This window comes from Melopsittacus undulatus, chromosome 3, assembly GCF_012275295.1.
Source record: "Melopsittacus undulatus isolate bMelUnd1 chromosome 3, bMelUnd1.mat.Z, whole genome shotgun sequence".
Taxonomy (NCBI): Eukaryota; Metazoa; Chordata; class Aves; order Psittaciformes; family Psittaculidae; genus Melopsittacus; species Melopsittacus undulatus.
Genome location: NC_047529.1, coordinates 108,662,356 through 108,685,809, shown reverse-complemented (window position 1 = coordinate 108,685,809; position 23,454 = coordinate 108,662,356). Strand labels below are relative to the sequence as shown.

The 23,454-nt window shown below is 41.8% G+C and overlaps 1 protein-coding gene across 1 annotated transcript in view; it reads right to left on the bottom strand.

The window, feature by feature from the left end:
- The window catches only part of ALK (ALK receptor tyrosine kinase), a 316,863-nt gene that overhangs the window by 166,138 nt on the left and 127,271 nt on the right, over positions 1 to 23,454 (bottom strand). Inside the window, exon 5 of the mRNA XM_034060986.1 lies at positions 358 to 559. Within this exon, the coding sequence (XP_033916877.1) occupies positions 358 to 559 (202 nt within the window). The remainder of the gene's footprint in view (positions 1 to 357; positions 560 to 23,454) is intronic.

Genomic DNA, 23,454 nt, shown 5'->3' with positions numbered 1-23,454 from the left:
CCAAATGTATACGTGGTAAAGAAGTAGTAAAAAGAAATTGAAGCGAATTAGACAGAAAAGCTTTAAACTTAGGATGAGTAACCACACTCCATCTGTACCTGCAAGCACTGAGAACAAAGATGATTTTGACTTAGAGACTCACTGTTAAACGGATCCAGTGCTTTGCTAATGCTTTGTGTAACAAGCACCAATCTCTAGCTTCTACAATAATTTAGACACATGCAAGACAAGCATCTACTCAGTGTGGTGTCTCGATCCCTTTAGTAGTACGTGCAGCATGCATTTTGTGGCTGTACTGCTACACAGTCATGATTCTTCTCACTCAAGCTGTGAGTCAAATGAGAAGATGAGACTTACCCATGTTTCTCTGGGCTCTCCACTGATAAGATTTCACTGCTGCTTTCATCAATGGGAAGGACGCGAGCAATATATTCTCCACTCTGCTGGTAAAACTTATAAACAGCCACTTGAACTGTGCATTGGTCACCGCTGCTTCTCAGCCAAGGGCTCAGGATGACAGGGCTTGGCCTCTCTGACGCATTGAGAAACAGAAACGAACCTGAACAGATGAGACAACAAGAAAGCCTTAAGAACACAGAAAACCAAAACAAAGTCTTCACAGAGTGCAGATGAGCACTTGTAATTTTTATGCCACAGCTCACTCAGCAACTGTTTCATATCGCTCACTCAAAGATTATCTTTGTCAACTGGTTTGGAAAGTTTGCCCATTTTGTATTAAGCCCATTAAGATCCTCCCAGGCAGGCAACATTTCAACTCACCTTTGAATGGTTCAAACTGATTACATTTACCCCCAGAAGAAAAGGCATGACATGGGAAAAGCCATAAATATCAAGGGCAGGGAAAAGTAACATAACAGTAACAATAAAACTCAATTAACCAAGAGGCTTCTAAAGTTAAATCCAGGCAGGTGATTAAGGAGTTTTAGGTTCTTATTCTTGAAACCATCTCTAGACATATCAAGGATGAGGGGGTCATTAAGAACAGCCAACATGGTTTTATGAGGGGAAAGTCATGTTTGACCAACCTTACAGCCTTCTATGAGGAAGTGACTAGGTGGAGGGATGATAGTAGAGTGGTAGATGTGTTTTTTCTTGATTTCAGTAAGGCATTTGATACTGTCTCCCACAGTATTCTCATAGATAAGCTAAAGAAGTGTGGGCTTGACGATCAGGTAGTGAGGTGGATCAAGAACTGGTTGAAAGGAAGAAGGCAGAGAGTTGTGGTCAATGGGGCAGAATCTAGCTGGAGGTCTGTGACTAGTGGAGTCCCTCAGGGGTTGGTGCTGGGACCAGTGCTGTTTAATATTTTCATCAACAACCTGGATGAGGGAACCAAGTGTACCCTCAGCAAGTTCACTGATGACACTAAACTGGGAGGAGTGGCTGACACACCAGAAGGCTGTGTTGCCATTCAGCGAGACCTGGACAGGCTGGAGAGTTGGGCAGGGACAAACTTGATGAAATTCAACAAGAGCAAGTGTAGAGTCTTGCATCTGGGGAAGAACAATCCCATGTACCAGTACAGGTTGGGGGTTGACCTGCTGGAAAGGAGTGAAGGGGAAAGGGACCTGGGGGTCCTGGTGGATAGGAGGATGACCATGAGCCAGCAATGTGCCCTTGTGGCCAAGAAGGCAAATGGCATCCTAGGGTGCATTAGAAAGGGTGTGGTTAGTAGGGCAAGAGAGGTTCTCCTCCCCCTCTACTCTGCCTTGGTGAGGCCACATCTGGAATATTGCATCCAGTTCTGGGCCCCTCAGTTCAAGAAGGACAGGGAATTGCTTGAAAGAGTCCAGCGCAGAGCCACAAAGATGATGGAGTGGAACACCTCCCTTATGAGGAGAGGCTGAGGGAGCTGGGTCTCTTTAGCTTGGAGGAGACTGAGGGATGACATCCACTGACAGGACAAGGAGCAATGGGTGTAAACTGGAGCATAGGAGGTTCCACGTTAACATCAGGAAGAACTTCTTTACTGTAAGAGTTACAGAGCACTGGAACAGGTTGCCCAGGGGAGTTGTGGAGTCTCCTACATTGGAGATATTCAAGGCCCACCTGGACAAGTTCCTGTGTGATGTACTCTAGGTTACCCTGCTCTTGCAGGGGGGTTGGACTAGATGATCTTTTGAGGTCCCTTCCAACTCTTGGGATTCTGTGATTCAGATTCTTACTTTCATGTGCTTATTCTTCCTGCACTTCATCCCCATCTCTAACTTCTCAGGTGTGGTGCAAACCCAAATATTATGGCATTGGGTCAGTGAGATCCTGATTTGATAGCTCTGATATGATGATATTTTATATCCATTTCTCTTACCCAAATAAAGAGAACAAATTTAATAGCTTTACTTTTGCCCTTCTATAAACAGAGAAGTGCAGCATTTTTAAGTCATTAGAGTCAGGATAAAGGCCTGACACATTTTTATTTCTTCAGCAATTCATTCTAAAGTATTAATTTTATATGTAACTAATCCACATTACACATTTCATTATTATCCAGTACATTGACTCCCTTGGCCTAATTCTATTTCAATACAATCTGAGGCTTATCCACTGGGACAGAGATAATGCATTTTCATCACACCGTTGCTCATTTTCAGGTAAGTCAAATTGCTCCCTTTTGGCATCTGACTAATTTACCAGTTCATCCACAGAGCAAGCACACTGGGCTGGGTAGTTAGTTGGTAAGAACAAGGTGCAGTTAGGTAAATGAAAGGGACCAACTCCTGAAGCAAGAAAAATTGTGATATCCCACAGATATTAGCAAGACCTGTCAGATAATCAGGACAGCGAGATTTCATTTCCTGGAGCCTCCATTAATAAAGCCTTTCCATTAATACTTAAAACATGAAGATCTGATGAACAATTTAATTTCATAGAGGGAGAAACTAAGGCTTATCAGGGCTGTAATTTAAACCTCTTTGTAACAGTGTGCTGTGCATACATCTTAGCAGGGGGAGCAGCTTGTTTTTGAAAATACCAAAGTTGAATCTTCAGGGAAATGATCTTCCAAATCACTGAGTATGGCTCAGCTGAGATCCAGGGTGTCTAAGAAGTCCTACAGCAGGGCCATAAATGGATCCTGCTCACCTTGGTGTCTTAAATTGTGGACCATAAGGTACAAATCAGCCACTCTGAGCTCCTATGGTAATTTACCTGAACCTAAAACAGATCTGATGACTTGTCCTTTGGTTGTTCCCACTTCTCTCAACTGAACTGAGTGTCAAGAGCACAGACTGGAATGTCTCCCTGCCAGATGCCAGTTTAGAACAGGGGAATTTTGCTTGTGCTCAGGCTCACAGAGGTCCCCTCTGAAAAAGTCTGATTTGGCAACTGATCTCAGGCCACATACAGGGTAATACTAGAAGGGCTAAAAATGAACCCTGGATTTCTGCCAACCACATCTCCCTCTTATATACACATTTCTCATAGGAAGCATTTTTGACATGCTTGTCAAAAACCAGTGTTCTTGACCCTGGCATATCTAAAACTAGCAAACATTTGTACCAAAAGAAACACACAGAAATACAAGAGGTACAGTCTGCTTAGATCAAGGTTTGTAAACAGAGGAGTGACATGTAGTCACAGCATTTGGGTTTTTTAATAACAAGATTTCTTTATGTGTAACAATAGCCTTTAATCCAGTTACTAACGGAAGGGTTTGATGAGTTTAAATAAACTCTGTTATTATCACTGGTTACATATACACGGTATTTTTGCTGGTCAGTAAAATAAAAACAAAAACCCAACCACATGCATCATCCTTCCCTGTCTCCCCCTTCTGTTGCAAACAAAAGAGAATTAGAGCACTAAATCTTGTGGCTTTAATTGTACCATCCCCATAAGAACACTGAAATCTGTGACATGAAGGGGAGTGCAGAGACTTCTGCTGGTGGCAGAAAGACACTAAGCACTGCAATAACTGCTGATGGTAACTTGCCAGGTGCAAGAGCCATTTGCTTATCTTACTGCCTTGCAACAGGGAGTCAGATTTTGAAGTAACAAATAAATAAATGCAGCTCTCATTTTCTTCCAGTTGTTCTAAATAAAGATGGCTTCCAAGGGTAGTCCCTCTTATATTTATGCCCTGACTTGGGGCCAGGTTTGAAACATCAGTAAAGTCTAGTCTTAGACAAGGCTAGCTGTTACTGCACATTTGAGAGACAGTCACTAAGCCCTTTGGTTTGGTTTTTATATTCCTACTCTGTTTACAGGGCTCACACTTTGCAGTTGTGGCTTATTATCCATCCTATGGCCAGTTTTCCCTGCTAAATCACATTGCTAAAAGGAATACAATTGCCATGGTGGGGGCTACCCTGGCACACCTCCCAGGACAATGGGAGGCACAGCCCCACACATGCTGCTGTGAGCAGTCTAGGGGTGCACAAGGATTTAGGAGGGGACACAGCCAGAACAGCTGACCCCAAGTGACCCAAGGGCTATCCCATACCATATGGCATGCTCAGCATATAAGGCTGGAGGAAGATGGGTTGTTCAGAGTGACAGTGTTTGTCTTCCCAAGTAATGGTTACATGTGATGGAGCCCTGCTGTCCTGGAGTGGCTGAACACCTGACTGACCATGAGAAGTGGTGAATGAATTCCATGTTTTGATTTGCTTGTGCATGCAGATTTTGCTTTACCCATAAAACTGTCTTTATCTCAACCCATGACTTCTATCGCTTTTACTTTTGCTATTCTGTTCCCCATCCCACTGGGGATGAGAGTGAACAAGCAGCTGTACGGTGCTTAGTTGATGGCTGGGGTTAAACAACACCCACAGAGGAATAATGAATGTGTTTAACCAATGTGTCTGAAGGGAGGAGTTACAGAGCTTGAACACAAATCTTTATATTTCTTCCTTCCCTCAAGGGCACAATCTCCCAGTCACTGCTTGCCACTGTTTCATGTAGTTGCTTGCCATGGAACCAATATGGCCACTCTTTCCAGGGTCAGATTAGAGACAATTACTTAGAGTTAAAAGATCATGTGGATATCAATTCCCCAAACACACTGAAGAATAGACGACTATTGATTGACTCCAATGGACCCTCTGGACAAAATCAGAAGCTACCTGTTTACTGGTATGTCCCACCAGTGGGAGGAAATCCCTGTGGCATGCTCTATCTGACACTACTATGCAGACCCAGAAGACTCAAGCTTCCAGCTGTAATTTCCTTGCACTTTTTTTCTCCTGTTAACTCAAAGCTCTAATAAGGCTCTTGGATCTTCACAGATAAATAGCTACAAAAAGCATTGTAGCTTCAAACAAACTTCTGCTTCTATTTAGATATCAAGGGACATAAGGAGAGATGAAAGGCACCTTCATGGTACATGTTGCCATGTCAGGACTCTGAAGGGTCTATTTGATTTTCATAAAGATGTTCACCAGTAAGCCATTTCAAGAGTCTCTTCTGCAGGTTTTATATTGGACTCTAGCTGCATAGCCCAGTGTTGATATTAAAGAGATGCAGTTAAAATAATGAGATTGTAACTAGATATGCAGCCACAGACCCTGGTACTTAGGAGTTTCTGAGTCCTGAGCTCATCCATCAGTGTTGTGTAGAACTCTGTGGTTGAAGTAGGAAGAATACTCAGTATTTCACACCAAATACACCTCTGTATTGTATGACAGATACTCCACTAGCTGGTATTCCTCTGTGGTATCACAGAAACCACTGGTCTAAGTAAAAATACTTTATTTTCCATATTCTCAAAATTCCACTCACAAACTGTGGGAGAAACCTATCAATAATACTCAGCTTCTAATGCTCATTCTTAAGCACAGGGAATTATTGCAGTTGACATAAAAGGAATATTACAAGACAAATTAATATACCCTACATGAAAAATTGCTGTTGATCCTTTGGAAACTTGTTTACAACATTTAAAATTCATGTCACAAGAAGGGAAGGATGGCTCACCAGCGAGATGTTTTTGAGATGATGAAGACAGCTTCAAGTTGCTCTGTTCAGGACTAATGAGATGACAGAGATATTTGTAAACAAGAAAACTGATGCTAATGTACTATGCATGTACAGACACATTATGAATAAATCACCTGTCCAAAAAAGTTTTCAAATGAAGGGGTATACACTGGTAAGGCTACAAATCAAAACCACACTGGCAACGAAGCCCACTGCTACAATGTGAGGCCTGACATCCTTGACTAAAACACATGCACGGAACATCTAAAACTCATGCCAGTTAATGCTGAGGGAGTCCTGTTCAAAAGACAACGATAACGCAGACCCAGGAACTGACCAAACTCAGTGTCTTATTGCTAGCCACTTTAAAAGCTGGTCACTGATAGCTGCCCAATAGCTTTGAAGGCACCCTGCTATCTGTTTATACCCTAAATCCTTCCTCATCAGTCTCAGGGCAAACACAGGCCAGAGCCAGGTTAGATTCTTCTGCTAAACAGCCTCATGATGTTCAGTGAGGGCAATGCACCCTATTGCATCCTTTCACTCTCCTAAGGCAGCAGTGTAGGAAAGGTGGCTGCAGCCCAAAAAAGGCAGCAGCCTGATAAGTTACAATGGGAAATAAGGTTGTCCAAAGAGTGCTTATTGCAGAAAACAGCAACCGGCTTCTCTGGAACAAACTCAAGAAGACAACTCCTCATCCTGCACCCGAGGTCTAGGATTTCCAGCATGAGATGTTCTTGTACACCTGATATCACACAATCAAATAAGATCCTAAATACATGACATCAAGCAGTGCAACGGAACATACAATTCAGCTACAAAGGTGGTATGCATTAGGATTCATGAAGAGGGAAGTTCACATTATTTGAAAATCGTATTTAGCAACACAGCCAAGCCAGTAATACACACAGAGCAGCCACTCAGCTACCTGATGGAAATTAAAGCATCCCCATGCCAGTTCAAGCAGATTTCTTCCCAAATAACTAAAGACCTTAGTTTCATAATTTTAACTTACTTTCTTGAAAAGCAAGGCTCAAAACACAGCTTGGCTGCCTCAATCGCATCCCAGTTATAAAGCAGCAATTTAACAATCCTTTGCAAAACTGATAGATTGTTATTCTGAGCAGAAACTCCATCTTCCTACTAAAAGGGTTTTATTACCTTTCACGTCCAAGTTCAATACTTTCCCAGATTAAATTAGAGTTGTAAAAACTATTAACAGTTAACGTCTGTTGGGGACTGTACAGTAGAAAAAAAATTTAAATCAAGTTTTATGGGCTTCGGAGATGCTGACTGGATAGAACGTTTCCACTGGTATCACAAAACATCCCACAGAGCTGGTCTTTGGAGCCTTCATTTTGCACTTAAATCCCAAATTAACTATTCAAGCAAAACTCTTATATCAGGAGCTCAGTGGCTGGTAAAACTGGGCACTACCTGAGTGACAACATTAGGAAAAGATACTGCTCTGCTTTTCCTAGGCTTATTTATATGGCTTTTCTAATTGCCTCATGAAAGCTCTGAAATGTGCTGAATGCTAAGAATGTGAATAGTCTCCAGTGCTGAGTGCAATGTGACTGCATAAGCACCAGAAGATTTGCAACATGCTATACTTGCATCTGACTTTAAATTCAGGAAGGGAACGGTCTTTGAATCATTACAAAATTTGGAGCTGAACCATTCTTAACAATGTAATTATGGTAATTGAATGAGAATTTCCCTCTTTTGAAGTTGATCAGAGTTCTTGCTATTAGCTTAAATAGAACCAAGATTTCACTGCTAATACCTAGCAGGTATGTGAGCACGTTTCTCTAGATGATGTAAGAGCAATTCAAAAGTGCTAATGAATTCCTACTTACTCTTGTGGGCATGTAATACATTTCACAAATGGACAAGTTAAGGCAGACATTAAACAACTGCAAACAGCATGTGGCCAAAATTGGTATTAGAGCAGATATGCAAGTCAAAGGTCTTGAAAATTACCTCCCATTCAAGGATTTTTCACTTCCTAAGTACAGAGGGGAAGGCCAACAATCCATTAAAGCAAAATAAAGACAGTTTTTGTCCTCCTCCTAAGGCATCAGGTGAATTTGATTTGCCCCGTATGATTTGTCTTAAATTTAAAGACTTCACTCCTACAGAACTTTTTCCCTCAGATAACCGGCATTCACTGTGATCCTTGGGAACAGAAGCAGTGCTACAGAAACATAATCAGCAGTTAGAAAAGGCAGCAGTCTTCCCTCTTCCCATACTCCTGTCCCCAAAATTTTCCCTATTAATTTATTTCTTCTCTTAGAGGCAGTCCTGAATCCTGACATGCAGAGGGAGCAGTCTCCCAGCAGTGAGACAGCTCTTTCACAGTTCTTCCCTGTTGCTTCCCTGAACCCTGGTGTAGTGTGTGTGTGTGTGTGTGTTTAGTCCAAATGAACATTATTAGAAAACGTTGTTCCTATTTATCAGTTTTAATTCCAGTAATCCCTAGCATATTCCATATGAAAACCTGAATCCCATCATGCTACTTACTTTAGATAGAAAACCAAGAAAGGATGTTTTTCTTACAAAGCTTTTTGCATCCTGTTTTTCCAAAGGAAGTGGGAAGGAAAACAAAGAAAACAAAAGCTTCCAGGTATTGCCTCCTATAATGGGAGCTAAAGCCAGATGCTCTTACAGTCCAATTCCTAAATGACTCAGCAGTGTTTGCTCCCAGATGAAAAGCACTGAACTGAAAAAAGTAGTCAGTTAATTAAAAACTTCAAATTCAGTGCTGAAATGAAAATCTTTCCTACAGAATGACAAAAGAGTGCTTAAATAATTCAGCCTTGCACAGCTGATTAACCAATATGCATCTTCTCTTTTGCTGCTGACAGAGGCGAATGGCAAGTTACTTTTGAGATCTCTGCTCTGAGACTAGAGGATGAGAGAATTTTCTGTCACTGTGAGCAAGACAGGCTCACAGGGAAAGCTAAGGGAAAGCTAAGATGAAGCTGGGAGTGTCAATAAGAACAGAGAGACAGATGCCTGTTCAGCACCTCACAGTGTGTGCAGTAAAGGGGAGGAGGTGAAAGGAAGCCTAACACTTCTAGTTCCCACTTTGCTCTCAAGTGTGCTTATTCAATTGCACTCAGGAGGCTAGAAACTTAAAAATTAAAAAGTTTGACAATACTCTGACACACAAGTACCTGAATAGAAACATGACTGGGACAGGACGGGTATTGCAACAACTCACAGCTCAGTAACGTCAGAAACCACATTAAGCAAGTAGAGAGCGCTGCAAGCTATTCCCCTGAAGAACTACAAAAGCCACAAAGAAGGCTCATAATTAAATCTAAGTCCTCCTCCTTTTGCATTCTGTGCCAGAATTAAACTCATCACATAGGGGCTGCCATTATGTCAGCTTTAACTGCACAAGAGTCATAACTCAGAGCATCAAAGAATCATCAAATTGGTCTACAGATAACATAAATAAGATAAATCTTGAGGAGATGATGTGTTTTAATGTCTTGTGCATTTCAATCTGTCCTTGTCAGCCTCTCCTCTACACACATACATGTACATCCACACAGAACAAGGAGACAATTACCTGCCCAGCTCTCCCCAGAAGTATTGGTAAAAGCAATGATTGCACCAGAGCTTCATGAATGCCTGACAGGATATAGCATCTGTTGCCAAATCCCTGCTCATCCTGAGGCCCAGCCATCCTTTCTGCCTCTAGCCTCCACACCACTTCCATCCCAAATCTGCCTTTCAGTATCAGTTCTGCACTATCAATTCTGCATGCCAGTTTTGTCTGGCAGACCCCTTTCCACTCATCCTGTGCTTTCCTAAGTCATTGTTGCAGGGATGAAAAGGGAGAAGAGTGCCTTGGCACACTAAATATAGGATGGAAAGAAATGCAAATGGTAGAAAGCTTTTGAGGACCACTCTGCTCTTCTGTGAAAACTGCACTGGCTGCTGTTTTTCCTTATGCTGATTCAAAAAACCCACTTGACATCCATGTAAAGAAAGCTTCACACCACTCTTCAAGGAGCAAACGAGTGAGGGGGCAACAACCCTTTCCCCTAGGTCTAATAATAGGTTAGAGCTTCTCTGAACATTGACAGACATGCTGAAAAATGATGTGGCAATCAGTGGAAGAACACAGGAGTCCAGGAGCTTACACAGAATGACTTTTCCTCGAGTCTTCAGTTCATTTATAATAAGTGTTCAACACCACAGTTAAACTTCACATTTTGATAGCATTTTATAAACTCAAAACATTGCACAAACATTAATTCATTAAACCTCAGGACTCTAAAACTCCATTTTTCCAACTGGAAAAGACTGCACAGAAGTGAGGGGCTTGTCTCCTTAATGCAGCAAAATCAGGCACCACACAGAATTTTCAATTTGAACTGCTTAAGTGCTAACAATGCTATTTATGATGGCAACATTCATGTGAAAGAGATGGTTTCATCTGCTTCTTGCAGTTTGCTCTTTAATGAAAAACTCTACCTGATCGGCCTTCTTCACAAATTAAAACAGATTCTCTTTTGTATTCTAGAGATAGCGGCACAGGTGAAGGATAAAGGATGGCTCAGATGAAAGCTACATGTCCTGGTGAGGTCCGATCTCAGTAATCTGGACTCCAACTATCTGGTCTCAGTTCTGGCCCCTGGAAGGCCTTTCAACACAAGGAAGGGAATGGCCTGCCCACTGCTGTCACTGTTTTAAAACAAGATCACTGAACCACAAACTGGAAGGCCCCTTCACAGGTGTCTGCCCAATGCTCTGCTCCAAGCAGGACCATCACAAACACAAGATGAGGGTGGCTGCAGCTTTGCCCATCCAAGTCTCAAAACCTTCTGGGCATGGGGATTTGACAGCCTCTCTGGGCAACCTGATCCAGCACTGCACCCCCTCCTGGTGAAAACGTCTTCCCTAAAATCCAACTCGGACCTCCTAAACAGCAAGCTGTCATCACTGCCTCTTGTATCGTCTGCTATAGCTGAGAAGTATTTGGCTCTGCCTTCTTTGTACCTGTCCATTGGGTGGTTGTAGTAGACAGCACTAGGTCACCTCTCAAACAGCTGTGTCCAGACTAAGCAAGCCCAGCTCCCTCCACCTGACCATGGTTTACCCAAATGTCCCAGGGATTGGAACCTATCTAGCTTTTCTAAGTAGTCCCTAACTTTGCGCTCTCCCCATCCTGGCTGCCGCTTTCTTGAAACAAGTGCTGTTATATGTCAAGGTCTGGGGGCTGTCTCTGCCTGTAAATGCAGAAGAAAGTTATTATCTCCACCTTCCTAGTACCACCTGCCACTAGGCTGTGTTGTCATCTCCTTCTAAAAAAGCTTTAATAGGTGCCAAGGAAGACCAGTGGATAGTATTTCATACTTTTGACAGGACCTAGGAGTGTTACTGAAGGCCAGACCTCTTTGCAGAGAATACCTTAAAAAGTCATTGCACAAAGAGTTCAAGGGAATGAGGGAAAAGACAGCTGGCAGCAATGAATGGACAGGCAGTGACAATGGCATACAAGAAAACAAAGAGGCACTTCAGTCATGTCAACAGTGACCAATAAAGCATGCGTATCTCAGTATTTCCACTACAAGACCAAACCATAATTCCTGTGCCTTGTCTTTTCTCTTCAGTTTGCTATTCTTCCTGTGACTGCACTGCAAGGCACTTAGAAATTACATTTCTGCTGAGGAAGAGTCATTTCTTCTTTACTTATTCTGCAAATTACCTATCACTTTTTTGGGCTCTGAATACAATGAACTGAATGTAATAAGGCCAATGCTTTTTCCTAGCACAGACAACCAAGTCCTGCACTCTTCCTGCAGGCAAATACCCGTGGGGCTTTGATGTTGGTTTTGCATGAGTACAGACTGCAGAAGTTCAAGCTTTCAATGGACATTATGGATGAAAGTGCAGCTCTTGGTCTAAAAACAGAAAACACAGCCACTAGGATCTGCCCACTGAACAGGACATGCCAATCTTCTCACAGGTTGTAATCCTACCTTCGGTATGGCTTTTACTCGATCCTCCAGATACATTTATCTTACAAATACAACCACTTCAGACAGCACAAAGCCTAGCAATAATGGGTAATTTTTATATGTGATTCAATTATACAGCACTAACCATTATATACCATAGGAGTTTTCTTCCTCATGGGACAGTCAAGAAAGAACACTTATACATCTCCGAAATGCCATCACAGCCCACAATCAAACTGAGAAAGTCACATACATTATTGCTGGGAGACAGATCTGCAAAAGGATACACGGCTCTTTTGACCAACTATATTCACTTTTTCAGTCTTACTGAAGCTACCTAATGAGAGAGAAAAAATATCAAATAGTCAGACTTAACATTCTGTTGGCATCCTGAACAAATTACCTTTAGCTCACTGACATTCTAATTTTCCAGAAAGAGGCATAGTTATGCTAAGAAGGTTATGACTTGTGTATCTATCTTGGTTACAATTATTCCACCCCCTTTTCACTTCCCTAAGATACAGCATTAATGAGAAATTCCGTTCTATTTGTTTTCTGTTGGCTGTAAACTGAGAGAACCCCTGTCTCATTAAAAGACTACCTCCCTACTCCAGCTTTAGCCTGAAGATAACAGAACAAGGACTGGATGGCAGGGTGAATTGGAAATGGATTGTGGCTCATAACATGGGTTTTACACAGCCCAGGATAGCACTCAAGTTTAGGAGCTGGCTCTGCCTGACAGAGTGATTCCAGCTAATGGTTTCAGTGAGTCCTCGTCTCAAAGCCATTACCATTAGCAGTACCGAAGCGAGACATTTTGGTGAGGTCATAGGAAACCCATGTATTTCCTGTACTGTAGATACACAGTGGATTTTGATCTCAGTGCTGTCTCATTCTATCTGCACTAAGCCCTAAATGCCTCCCAGCACTTACCCCTATGGAGCAAAATCATAGTGAATTTTACTTTTGAAATTGAGAAGTACATCAGATAACAAGTGCAAGAGGTAGAGAAGTGATCTACAGGCCCAAAGTGATCTGACCCATCACTGGGGACTGCTTACCTTAACACAACTATCTTTGCCCTCAACCTTTCACTCTGACAACAGGTAAGTTACCTGCTAGTGAAGCACTAGCTTCAGTGAGGTGAAGCACACCTCATTTCACAAACTGGTGCAGTGTTTTACCCATTATGGTATAGATGAAAGTCAAAAGTAAGCAGAGGGAATTTAAGTTATTTCTGAGAAACCACTCATGTTGTCTTTAAATTCACAAAGGTCACTGATGTTCTACAGAGCGACACGGCAAGATGCTCAGCACTTAGCTTTAATAAGGCTGCTTCTAAAAACATGTACTGTAAATCACCATATTATTAAGAGAGGAAAGATTCTACCTGTTAATTCACTTTTATACCATCCATGTAATTTGCCTACATTCTACATTTCACGTGCAGGTCAGCCTTCTTTGCACAACTATACTGCCTCCCTTTCCTAATCGGAAGCATTAGTACTAGGCTGCCAAAACTTGCGGCAAGGGATAAGTTATTTAAACTCAAGACAAGACTCTGCTTTCTTTGACTTCAAACAAAACCTTATGACCATCTGTCAAATGATCCAAGGTTCAATAAACCCATGTTTATTTTAAAGCATCACTTCTGGCCTTAAATCAGGCTGGAAGCCTTCTTTTAAGGACAGAATATAAACTCCCTTAGGAATAAGCGGATGCAGCAGACATGTAAGCTGTAATACAACACTGAAGAGCAAACAGAGAGTTCTATTTCTTGTGACATGCAGCTGCCCAGGATTTATTGCTATGGCTTTTCAATAACCTGAGTCCTACACAGAGCCAATGTGCCAATGGACTGTATGAAGGGCTTGGCAGAGACTAAACAAAGGTTACAGGAGATACCTAAGCTTGACCGAATAACTCTCCCTCTCTCTTTTCCTTTTAGATAAAGGTAAATATCACAAGGTCATACGCAGTAGAAATACACTGCTGACAGCAACCACTATGGAGGCACTAATAAGCCCACAGGTATTTGTGCACATATGTCATATCTGACAGCATGCACTTTTACAGTTCCTGCAGGCAGTATTTTTCATCCTAACTGGCAAGGTTTTAATGGCTTTTATTAAACAGTTTTTTAGAAGAAGGGAATAACATGTTTTTTCCATTCATTACAAATGCAGAACTGATCCTGAAGGGAACACTGCAGAGACTTTCAGAACAAGGAGGCTTTCAAACCATTTCTATCTTTGAAGATGAGCTATCTAGGTACTTTAGTTAAGTCCCAGTATGGCTGCAGCTCTTGCTCTAAATACAGTTGGTAGATTTTTCCTTTAGGACAGATATATTGAAAGAAAGAAACAATTGCTGAAACAGAAAAAAACTGCCTTCTTTTGGTAGCTTTCAACACTGAACAACTGTCCCCCAACATGACCTTCATCAAGAGAACATGTACAGTTGCTATTTTCAGCTCTTGGCATTCTTGTAGGAAAAATCAACTGAATGGGAACTTTTTACACAGGGAGATGGAGACAAGAACAATGTTGGTGAGATGCATGACACCAGCATGCTCTCTTCAGGACTATAACTGAGGGTTCAAGCATTCAGATGAGATGGGAAATCTTGGGACCTTTGTAGTTTGAGATACCCAATATTCAAAGCCTCTGCCAGAAGCTAAGCAACTCTGATATGACAGTCAAAAATGGCAGCTATCATTAGAGTGACCACCTCTTGCTATCCTATAGATACCAGCACCTTCTAGACTGCAACCAAACAGAACTCTAATACATATGTCAGTAAATCTTCATTCATTTTTAAAACTTGCATAGAAAACAGTATTAAGGGCAGTATGAGCACTAGGCCTGAGACTTAAGAAGTTTAAATAAAACTATTCCAACAGTTCTTTCTGCAGTGGCTCTTACCTGGGATCACTTTCTAGCCTTCTGTTTCAAAGACAAAGGCTTTCACACACTGTAGAGACTCTAAGGACAGTTTCTGAGGTCAAGTTTGAAGCACAACAGTAAATCAAGTTTTCACTGTTGTTTCAGGAATGAAACTTGTCTGGTGAATGTGAGAGGCGTTATGTGCAAAAATACCAGTGCAGTACATTCAACTTACTTTGCAAGCAAACTAATGAAAATCCACAAACACTTCCAGGGTCACCCTGAAACAAATTATCATAGAATGGTTTGGGTTGCAAGGGACTTTAAAGCTCATTCACTTCGAACCCCCTGCCACAGGCAGGGACACCAGTTGCTTGAAGCCCCATCCAACCTGGCTTTGAGCATTTCCTTCATCTCTTAATAATATGGTGATTTACAGAAAAGGTTTTTAGAAGCAGCCTTATTAAAACCAGATGGGGCAGCCACAGCCAGTGCCTCACCACCCTCACACAGAAGAATTTCTTCCTTGTATCGAATCTAAGTCTCCCCTCTGTCAGTTTAAAGCCATTCCCCCTTGTCCTGTTACTACATGCCCTTGAAAAAAGTCCCTCTCCAGATTTCTCATAGGCCGCCTTTAAGTACTGGAAGGTTGCTCCAGTGTCTTCCTTGAGCCTAATTATGAATTATGTTGCATGTATTTTTTTATTCCTGAAAATACTCTCTCAGCTTTACCACTTTTGAAGGCTTCAAATACAAACTGAAGAATGCCTTTAAATGGAGGAATGTCTTCCTTTATTGGGAACAGCAGACACCTCGAACTTGGCAGCCACTTTACATCACCACACAGCCCACAGAGCCAAGAAAACATACTCCTGAGAAAATACTAACCTAGTACAGCTAGATGGAAATCAGATGACACTTTGTATTACAGTAAAACACTAACTTTGTACTAAACGAAGCATACAAGGTCCAAACCATAACAAACAGGGTGGGGAGGAATGATATACAAAGCCATAAAAGACAACCTTCACAGTCCTACATAGCTCAGTCTGCAGTCCTCAAAATTAAGAGGGCAATATACAGCAAACTCAGTTTGATGCTATTGCTGGAAATGCTAAAGGGTGTTCAAGGGTTTGACATCAGCCTGCTACTTGCAGGTTGTAATACCTCGTGTGGGGGAGATGGACGCTGATGAAGGATCACTGTTCATAAACACTCAGAATATAAACCATTCTGAAATATAACAGCACTCAAAAGAATCAAAATATTTCATATTTTCTAGGGAACATAAATACTGGGGAAAGCTAGCATCACCTACACTGCAGCATGCAGAATAATCTTGGCTTTATGGAAATAACAGCAACAATTTGTTCCTTGGCCTCTAGACTTCCAGCAGGGCTATCAATTTATGATGTAAGGTTTCTGCCATGTGGATACTTACTCAGTTGGAAACTGAGTTGCAGCTGCTGTTTATTTCATGTAGATCATCCTAAAACCTTCACAGCTGGTAAATTTTGGCCTTTATAATTCAGCTACTTTTAATGTAGTACCTTTCCTCCCCAGCCAGCTGCTTCAAAAAGAAAAAAATGAAATCAGATCTGCCTTTCTGTTTTGTCAGTGATGCACTCGCTCACAGGAGCTGACACCTTCTTCAACTTTTCAGCTACTATTTCAGATAGATTAGGAAGATCCGTCCTGCCTTATCACTCAGCATATCAGGTGAGGCTTAACAGATTTTCAATTTAAGATAATTGTTGGGTGTAGGGGAAAAAGCACATTAATGACCTATCAGAGTTCATAGAATCATAGAACAGTTAGGGTTGGAAAGGACCTCAAGATCATCTAGTTCCAACCCCCCTGCCATGGGCAGGGACACCTCACACTAAACCATATCACCCAAGGCTTCATCCAACCTGGTCTTGAACACTGCCAGGGATGGAGCATTCACTACCTCCCTGGGCAACCCATTCCAGCACCTCACCACCCTCACAGGAAAGAACTTATTCCTTACATCCAGTCTAAACTTCCCCTGTTTAAGTTTCAACCCATCACCCCCTGTCCTATCACTACAGTCCCTAATGAAGACTCCCTCACCAGCATCCCTGTAGGCCCCCTTCAGATACTGGAAGGCTGCTATGAGGTCTCCATGCAGCCTTCTCTTCTCCAGGCTGAACAGCCCCAACTTTCTCAGCCTGTCTTCATATGGGAGGTGCTCCAGTCCCCTCATCATCCTCGTGGCCTCCTCTGGACTTGTTCTAACAGTTCCATGTCCATGTTGAGGACACCAGAACTGCACACAATACTCCAAGTGAGGTCTCACGAGAGCAGAGTAGAGGGGCAGGATCACCTCCTTCGACCTGCTGGTCACCCTTCTTTTGAGGCAGCCCAGGACACAGTTGGCTTTCTGGGCTGTGAGCGCACACTGAAGCCGGCTCATGGTCATTTTCTCATCACCCAACACCCTCAAGTCCTTTTTCATAGGGCTGCTCTGGATCTCTTCTTTGCCCAACCTGTAACTGTGGCTGGGTTTGCTCCAACCTAGGTGGGATTGCTCCAACCCAGGTATCCTCAGTATCAGGGTCCACTTGAAACTAAAACCTTTACATATTGAGAAAACAAAGATACATTTATCCCACCTTTCCTCTTCTACAGTTAGCAAACAACCCTACTTCTTTCCTGAATAAAATTCATCTTAATCTTCTATAACCAAAGGAACAATCCACACTTTTTCTCACCCTCTTTAAGCATACACTTTCATATATATAATACCACATCTACTAACTACACCACCACTCAGTGTTCAGGAAAGAACAAGGAAAATCAGCAAATGCAGGGATTGTGTGTGTACTGGTTTTGACTGGGATAGAGTTAAATTTCTTCATAGTAGTGAGTAAGGGGCTATGTTTTGAATTGTGCTGAGAATACAGGGATGTTTTAGTTACTGCTGAGCAGTGCTTACAGCACCAAGGCCTTTTCTGCTCCTCACCCCACTCCACCAGTGAGCAGGCTGAGGGTGCACAAGGAGTTAGGAGGGGACACAGCCAGGTCAACCATATGATGTCTTGCTCAGCATATAAAGCTGGGAGAAGAAGGAGGAAGACGGGTTGTTCAGAGTGATGGTGTTTGTCTTCCCAAGTAACAGTTATATGTGATGGAGCCCTGCTGTCCTGGAGTGGTGGAACACCTGCCTGACCATAGGAAGTGGTGAATGAGCCCGTTTTGCTCTGCTTGTGCATAGAGATTTTACTTTACCCATTAAACTGCTTTTATCTCAACCCATGTGTTTTCCCTTTCTGTTTCTCTCCCCCATGGGAGAGGAGGGTGTAGCTATGTGGTGCTTAGCTGCCCACCAGGTTTAAACCATGACAGTGTGTAACTGGACAAACTTATTTCTATAAAGAAATTATATTCATATATAATATAAAATATAAATAAAAGCTGTATTATAAATTGATATAATTAAAAAGTTACATAATAAAAGTTGTATTTCTATAACGAATTTCCAGCCCCAGGCTGATAGCTGCTGATGCGGTAAAATTACTTAAAAGACAAAATCCTGACATCCCAACTATCTGGGGACATTTCCTCTATCTCCTGGATTTGCTCAAAAGGTTGAAATAAACACACTTGTGTACTGTGTCAACCTACAACTTAGCACTGCTCTTCCTGTTGCATGCAGACGTAGCTTCTAAAAAGGTATTTCTATAAATGTAATACTCCAGGTACACTGAAAGGGTATATGAAAAAAAAAGCTGTGTTTTTTCATTAAAGCAAATAATTTCTTCCAATCAGCTCTCCTTAGCTCACCGTGCCTGGAACACTCATGTTGAGAGACAACTGCTTTGTGCTACCTTGATAACAAGTCAATTATAAAGTATCTGGAAGAAAAAACTATAATAGCTTCCTATAAAATTACTCTGTAGTTAATGCAGCACAGATACTGCCCCTAAAATGGAAAAGAAAACCAAAAACAAACCCCAACAGTCCAGAAGCTTGACTATTAGGTGTAGTAGTAATCTGGTCATGAAATGATAAAGGTTTGACATCCATGAATTGCAAGCATCCAGTTTGGCTGTCGGGAAATTGCTTGCATACAAGTCACCTCAAATCCAATAAGCTTTCCTGAAAGTTTGATTATAAGTGAGATTACAACTCTATTATATTAATCACTGCAGAAGCAGCAGACAAAAAAAAAGAAACCCATAGCAGACAACACTCTAATTGAGAGCAATAAGAAAGATGAATAACATATAGTAGTTCACATAGGTGCCATGACTTTGTAATTGCTAAATTCAATTGAAGGAAAAAGAAGTTGGAGATTCTGCTACTGCTGTGATTTGCATATTACAGTTCTAAAAAGAAAGCTTTTCAAAAACTAGACTGAACTGAAATCAATCCTACAACACGAACAGCAAAAAAAGAGTCTGAAAATTTGTGGATAATAAATGTCAATATGAATTTGCAGTGAATATGCATACATTACACGAGAATTGTACATAAAAACGGTAATAAATATTTTGCATTCCTGTAGCACTTTTTATCAGAGCCTTAAAAATGTGATTCATAATACATTAATTCTTAGTACCTCCCTCATGTAAGCAAATGTCATATAGGGATTTAATTTGCTTGCCTGGAAAAGCATCAAGGTTTTAGAAGAAGCCAGCAAGCCTTTAATGGTGTCAAGTAACACTAGGAAATGGGATAAGAAATGAAGACGCTCTTATTCAACCAAGTGAAATACAGAGAGGGGAACATACCTCCATGTCAAGACCTCAGCTATTATCCCAAACCATCTTTTACTGAAAGATGGTTGTCCACTGCTTAGGCAGGAGAAATAAAATAAGAATTTCTTACACTCTCATAAATGTTAGACTACAAATCCTCAAACATGAGGATTACACTTTGCCATTTTGCTGCTAAAGGCAGCCCACCTCCTTGACTCATGTCCTCACTATGGCAAGTACATAATACACTGGCTTACAGGCTGACATATTCTGCTCCAGGGAGAAAGATGGAAATGAAACAAAATGTTACTGATGTGATTGCAATTGGTCATTGAGAGAGCATTACTTTGACTGCCAGCACACCCCATAGAGATGTTCTACAGGAAGGTGCTCACCTACAGAATGAATGGAGGGGCTAAAAGCCACGTAACTGTCACAGTGCACAGCCAGGAACATGTAACTGCCTGAGGACCTGTCACAGCTAAATTACAAAGGTGGCAGAGCAACAGTAACAGAATGCAAGGTGGGTACCTACAGAAGAAAACAATCTCACTCACAGAAACTTCAGTTTATTCTAAGCAGAAGTAGAAGGATACTGAAGGTTTGGCTGTTGGTGGGCTTGTCTCAAAACATTTCTTTAGTCTTTTCCTAACATTAATTTTTAGAAACTTAAACAAAAGAATGACTTATAATGAATTAGTACTAAACATACCAGATCATTAACAGGCTAAACAGCCATATGCTTTCAGTACATCATGCCACCCTCAGCCAAACCTCATTATCCTTCTGAACTCTGGTTAGAGAATAAATGGATTGACCTATTTATTTCATGTCTAAATTTTATTAGAGGATTAACTTACTTATTTAGCATGATGGCAATGCAAAGCAGCAGCATTGGTATTTGTACCATTGGTACAATGGCAGCAGCAAAGGTATTTGTACTCTGTGAAGTGATCTAGGGGAGGTAAAGGGGGCAACCCAATGAACTTGGTTGGTGCAACTGGATTGGTTTCACAGAGCAAATTCCTGCAATCAATATCCCTCTCCCTGCTTTAGCTGCTCACACACAGCAGCTCTTTTGTGGTCTCACACTCTTAGCTGAAATAATTTTGCATGTTTCTTATCTCTAGTTTTGCTATTTTTCCATCCTGTGCACACTGGTTTCTCTTTAGCTAACACCTCTGCTAACACCATCTCTACCAGCTTCTAAATCCTGCTTGACACCACGACCCTCTGCTAATTTCCTTCTCACTCCCTTCCTTGGAATTCAGCCATGAAATCAAAAATAAAAGAATCAAAAATAAATCAAATACCAGACATACACATTATTATCAGATTAGATTTATCACAGCTGCATGTTCCATTGCCTGTAATGAGAGAAGCTGAAGGAAAAAGAGAAAATGTCATGAAACCTCTGACAACCACCCAGTTGCTCTGTGACCAAGCTATGCTAGAAGGGGTACACAGTCTAATAATTGCACAACGAAGCGTACAGAAGACAAAGCCATAACCAAATACAACCCGGCTACTGGCATAGCCGAGACCCAGCAGCAAACGCTGCCGCTGAGGAAGAACAGCTGCCATGCAGACCAAGTCCCAGTTCTGAAGCATACTTTATGGTCTTTGGTGAGGTTTTTCTGTCTGTTTTTAAAAGCAACTGAGAAAGGAATCCTAAGGAAGGCAGCAACAGAGTGAGCAAGTTAAAATGATGCTGGGTCTGTGTAGAGCTTCATCAGGCTTCTAACATCCACTGACCACTCACATGCCCCAAATCCTTCAGATCAATTTCTTTTACAAGTTTTTCTATACACTCTGGATCTCACAGTATTGCCTCATGTCCTCCTTCCTACCCTGGCAGGAAGGAGTCCTTATTCCCAACTACATTGGATCCTTACAATTTGGTGCACAGATAATCATCATGTGCAAATCTACTGGCATGACGAAACAAGCAGGTTTCTCTACTACACAATCTGCTTAGGAAGGTGGTGGTATCACAACAACAGTTGCAAAAGCAGGAGTGTTCAAAAAGCATTTTCCCCACCACACTTAATTTGTAAAAATCAGAACCAGACTTTCTTCAAAGAACTTTATATTACAAAAAATGAGTTTCAGGAAGCTCTGAAATAACCTTTTTCATGTAATCTTCTTCTACAATAGGAGTGGGGCTTGAGCGAATTTCATCCTTCCCTTCCACAAGAATACAGATCTTGGAAACTACTGTACTACAAATAATATGCATTATGAAATGCACCTCTGGTGCATAGAATCATAGAATAGTTAGGGTTGGAAAGGACCTCAAGATCATCTAGTTCCAACCCCAGGGCAGGGACACCTGACACTAAACCATACCACTCAAGGCTTCATCCAACCTGGCCTTGAACACTGCCAGGGATGGAGCATTCACAACCTCCCAGAGCAACCCATTCCAGTGCCTCACCACCCTCACAGGAAAGAATTTCTTCCTTAGATCCAGTCTAAACTTCCCCTGTTTAAGTTTGAACCAGTTACCCCTTGTCCTGTCACTACAGTCCCTAATGAAGAGTCCCTCCCCAGCATCCCTGTAGGCCCCCTTCAGATACTGGAAGGCTGCTATGAGGTCTCCACGCAGCCTTCTCTTCTCCAGGCTGAACAGACCCAACTTTCTCAGCCTGTCTTCATACGGGAGGTGCTCCAGTCCCCTGATCATCCTCATGGCCTCCTCTGGACTTGTTCCAACAGTTCCATGTCCTTTTTATGTTGAGGACACCAAAACTGCACACAATACTCCAAGTGAGGTCTCACAGGAGCAGAGTAGAGGGGCAGGATCACCTCCTTTGACCTGCTGGTCACGCTCCTTTTGATGCAGCCCAGGATACGGTTGGTTTTCTGGGCTGCGAGCGCACACTGCCAGCTCATGGTCATTTTCTCATCTGGTGGGTCTTGTTTTGTTTAAAATACAGCTGGCCTTTGTAGCACATCTTATCAAGGCACTTCTAAGGTGCACGTTGCCATAACTGAGTAACGTAGTAATATTCTATTAATTTAGCCATGAATTATCTGCAAACAGAGGGAAGTTTTTACAAACATGCTATGTACTGGAAATTATTTGATGAATGTTTTGTGTGCAATACAGATTGCTCTTCCACTGCTCAGGAAGGATATGTCTTAGCAAATTCAGTGTGCTTAATTCACTGCTTGAACTTTTATGTTTGCACTATAATGCAAATACATCCTCTGACTGAATTAACTCTTAGGAGGCAATGCTCCTTTCTAGGACTGACTGACTGAATGCAACATTGCTGTGTAAAGCAAGAAAATATAAGGGACACAGCTCACACCTAAAAAAAGTCAGACAGGAGGAGAAGAATAAGCCACAATACAAATGAGCTATTTTGAATATAAATCTTTAGGTGAGCAAGCATCAGGCTTACGACAGTGTTTGGAAAAGCATTCCATTGGACATTCTCCAGGAAAGAGACTGCTTACTACATTACTGGAGACCTCTCCTTTACTAGTCAGTGTACAGAATACTCATCTGAACCTAGACTGCAGGCTTTCCTCAGAAAATCTTGTTACCAGGATCCTATCCTATAAGTCACTCCATCATCTACTACTGATATAGTGCCACTAGCAAGCAATGCAGGTACAAGTTTGTGTTACTCCCAAAGCTGCCCGGGTGTGAGGATGTGCCTTCTTCAGCTGCATCAAAGGAAAACACAGTTTCTGAAAACTGTCCTGTGTTTCTTGGAAAGAGTTAGGAATAAATGCAGTGCTCATGGCCAACCTCCCAGTTCAGAGTATGAAAATCACTGTTTTTCTTATGACAAGTGCATAGGTCAAAATTTAAGAAAGTGTCCCCACATACTACCTATGACATGAATCTGCTCTAGAGACTGACTGACAGAATAGCTCAGAATCTTTGGCTTCACTGCTGCAGCTATCAACAGGGAT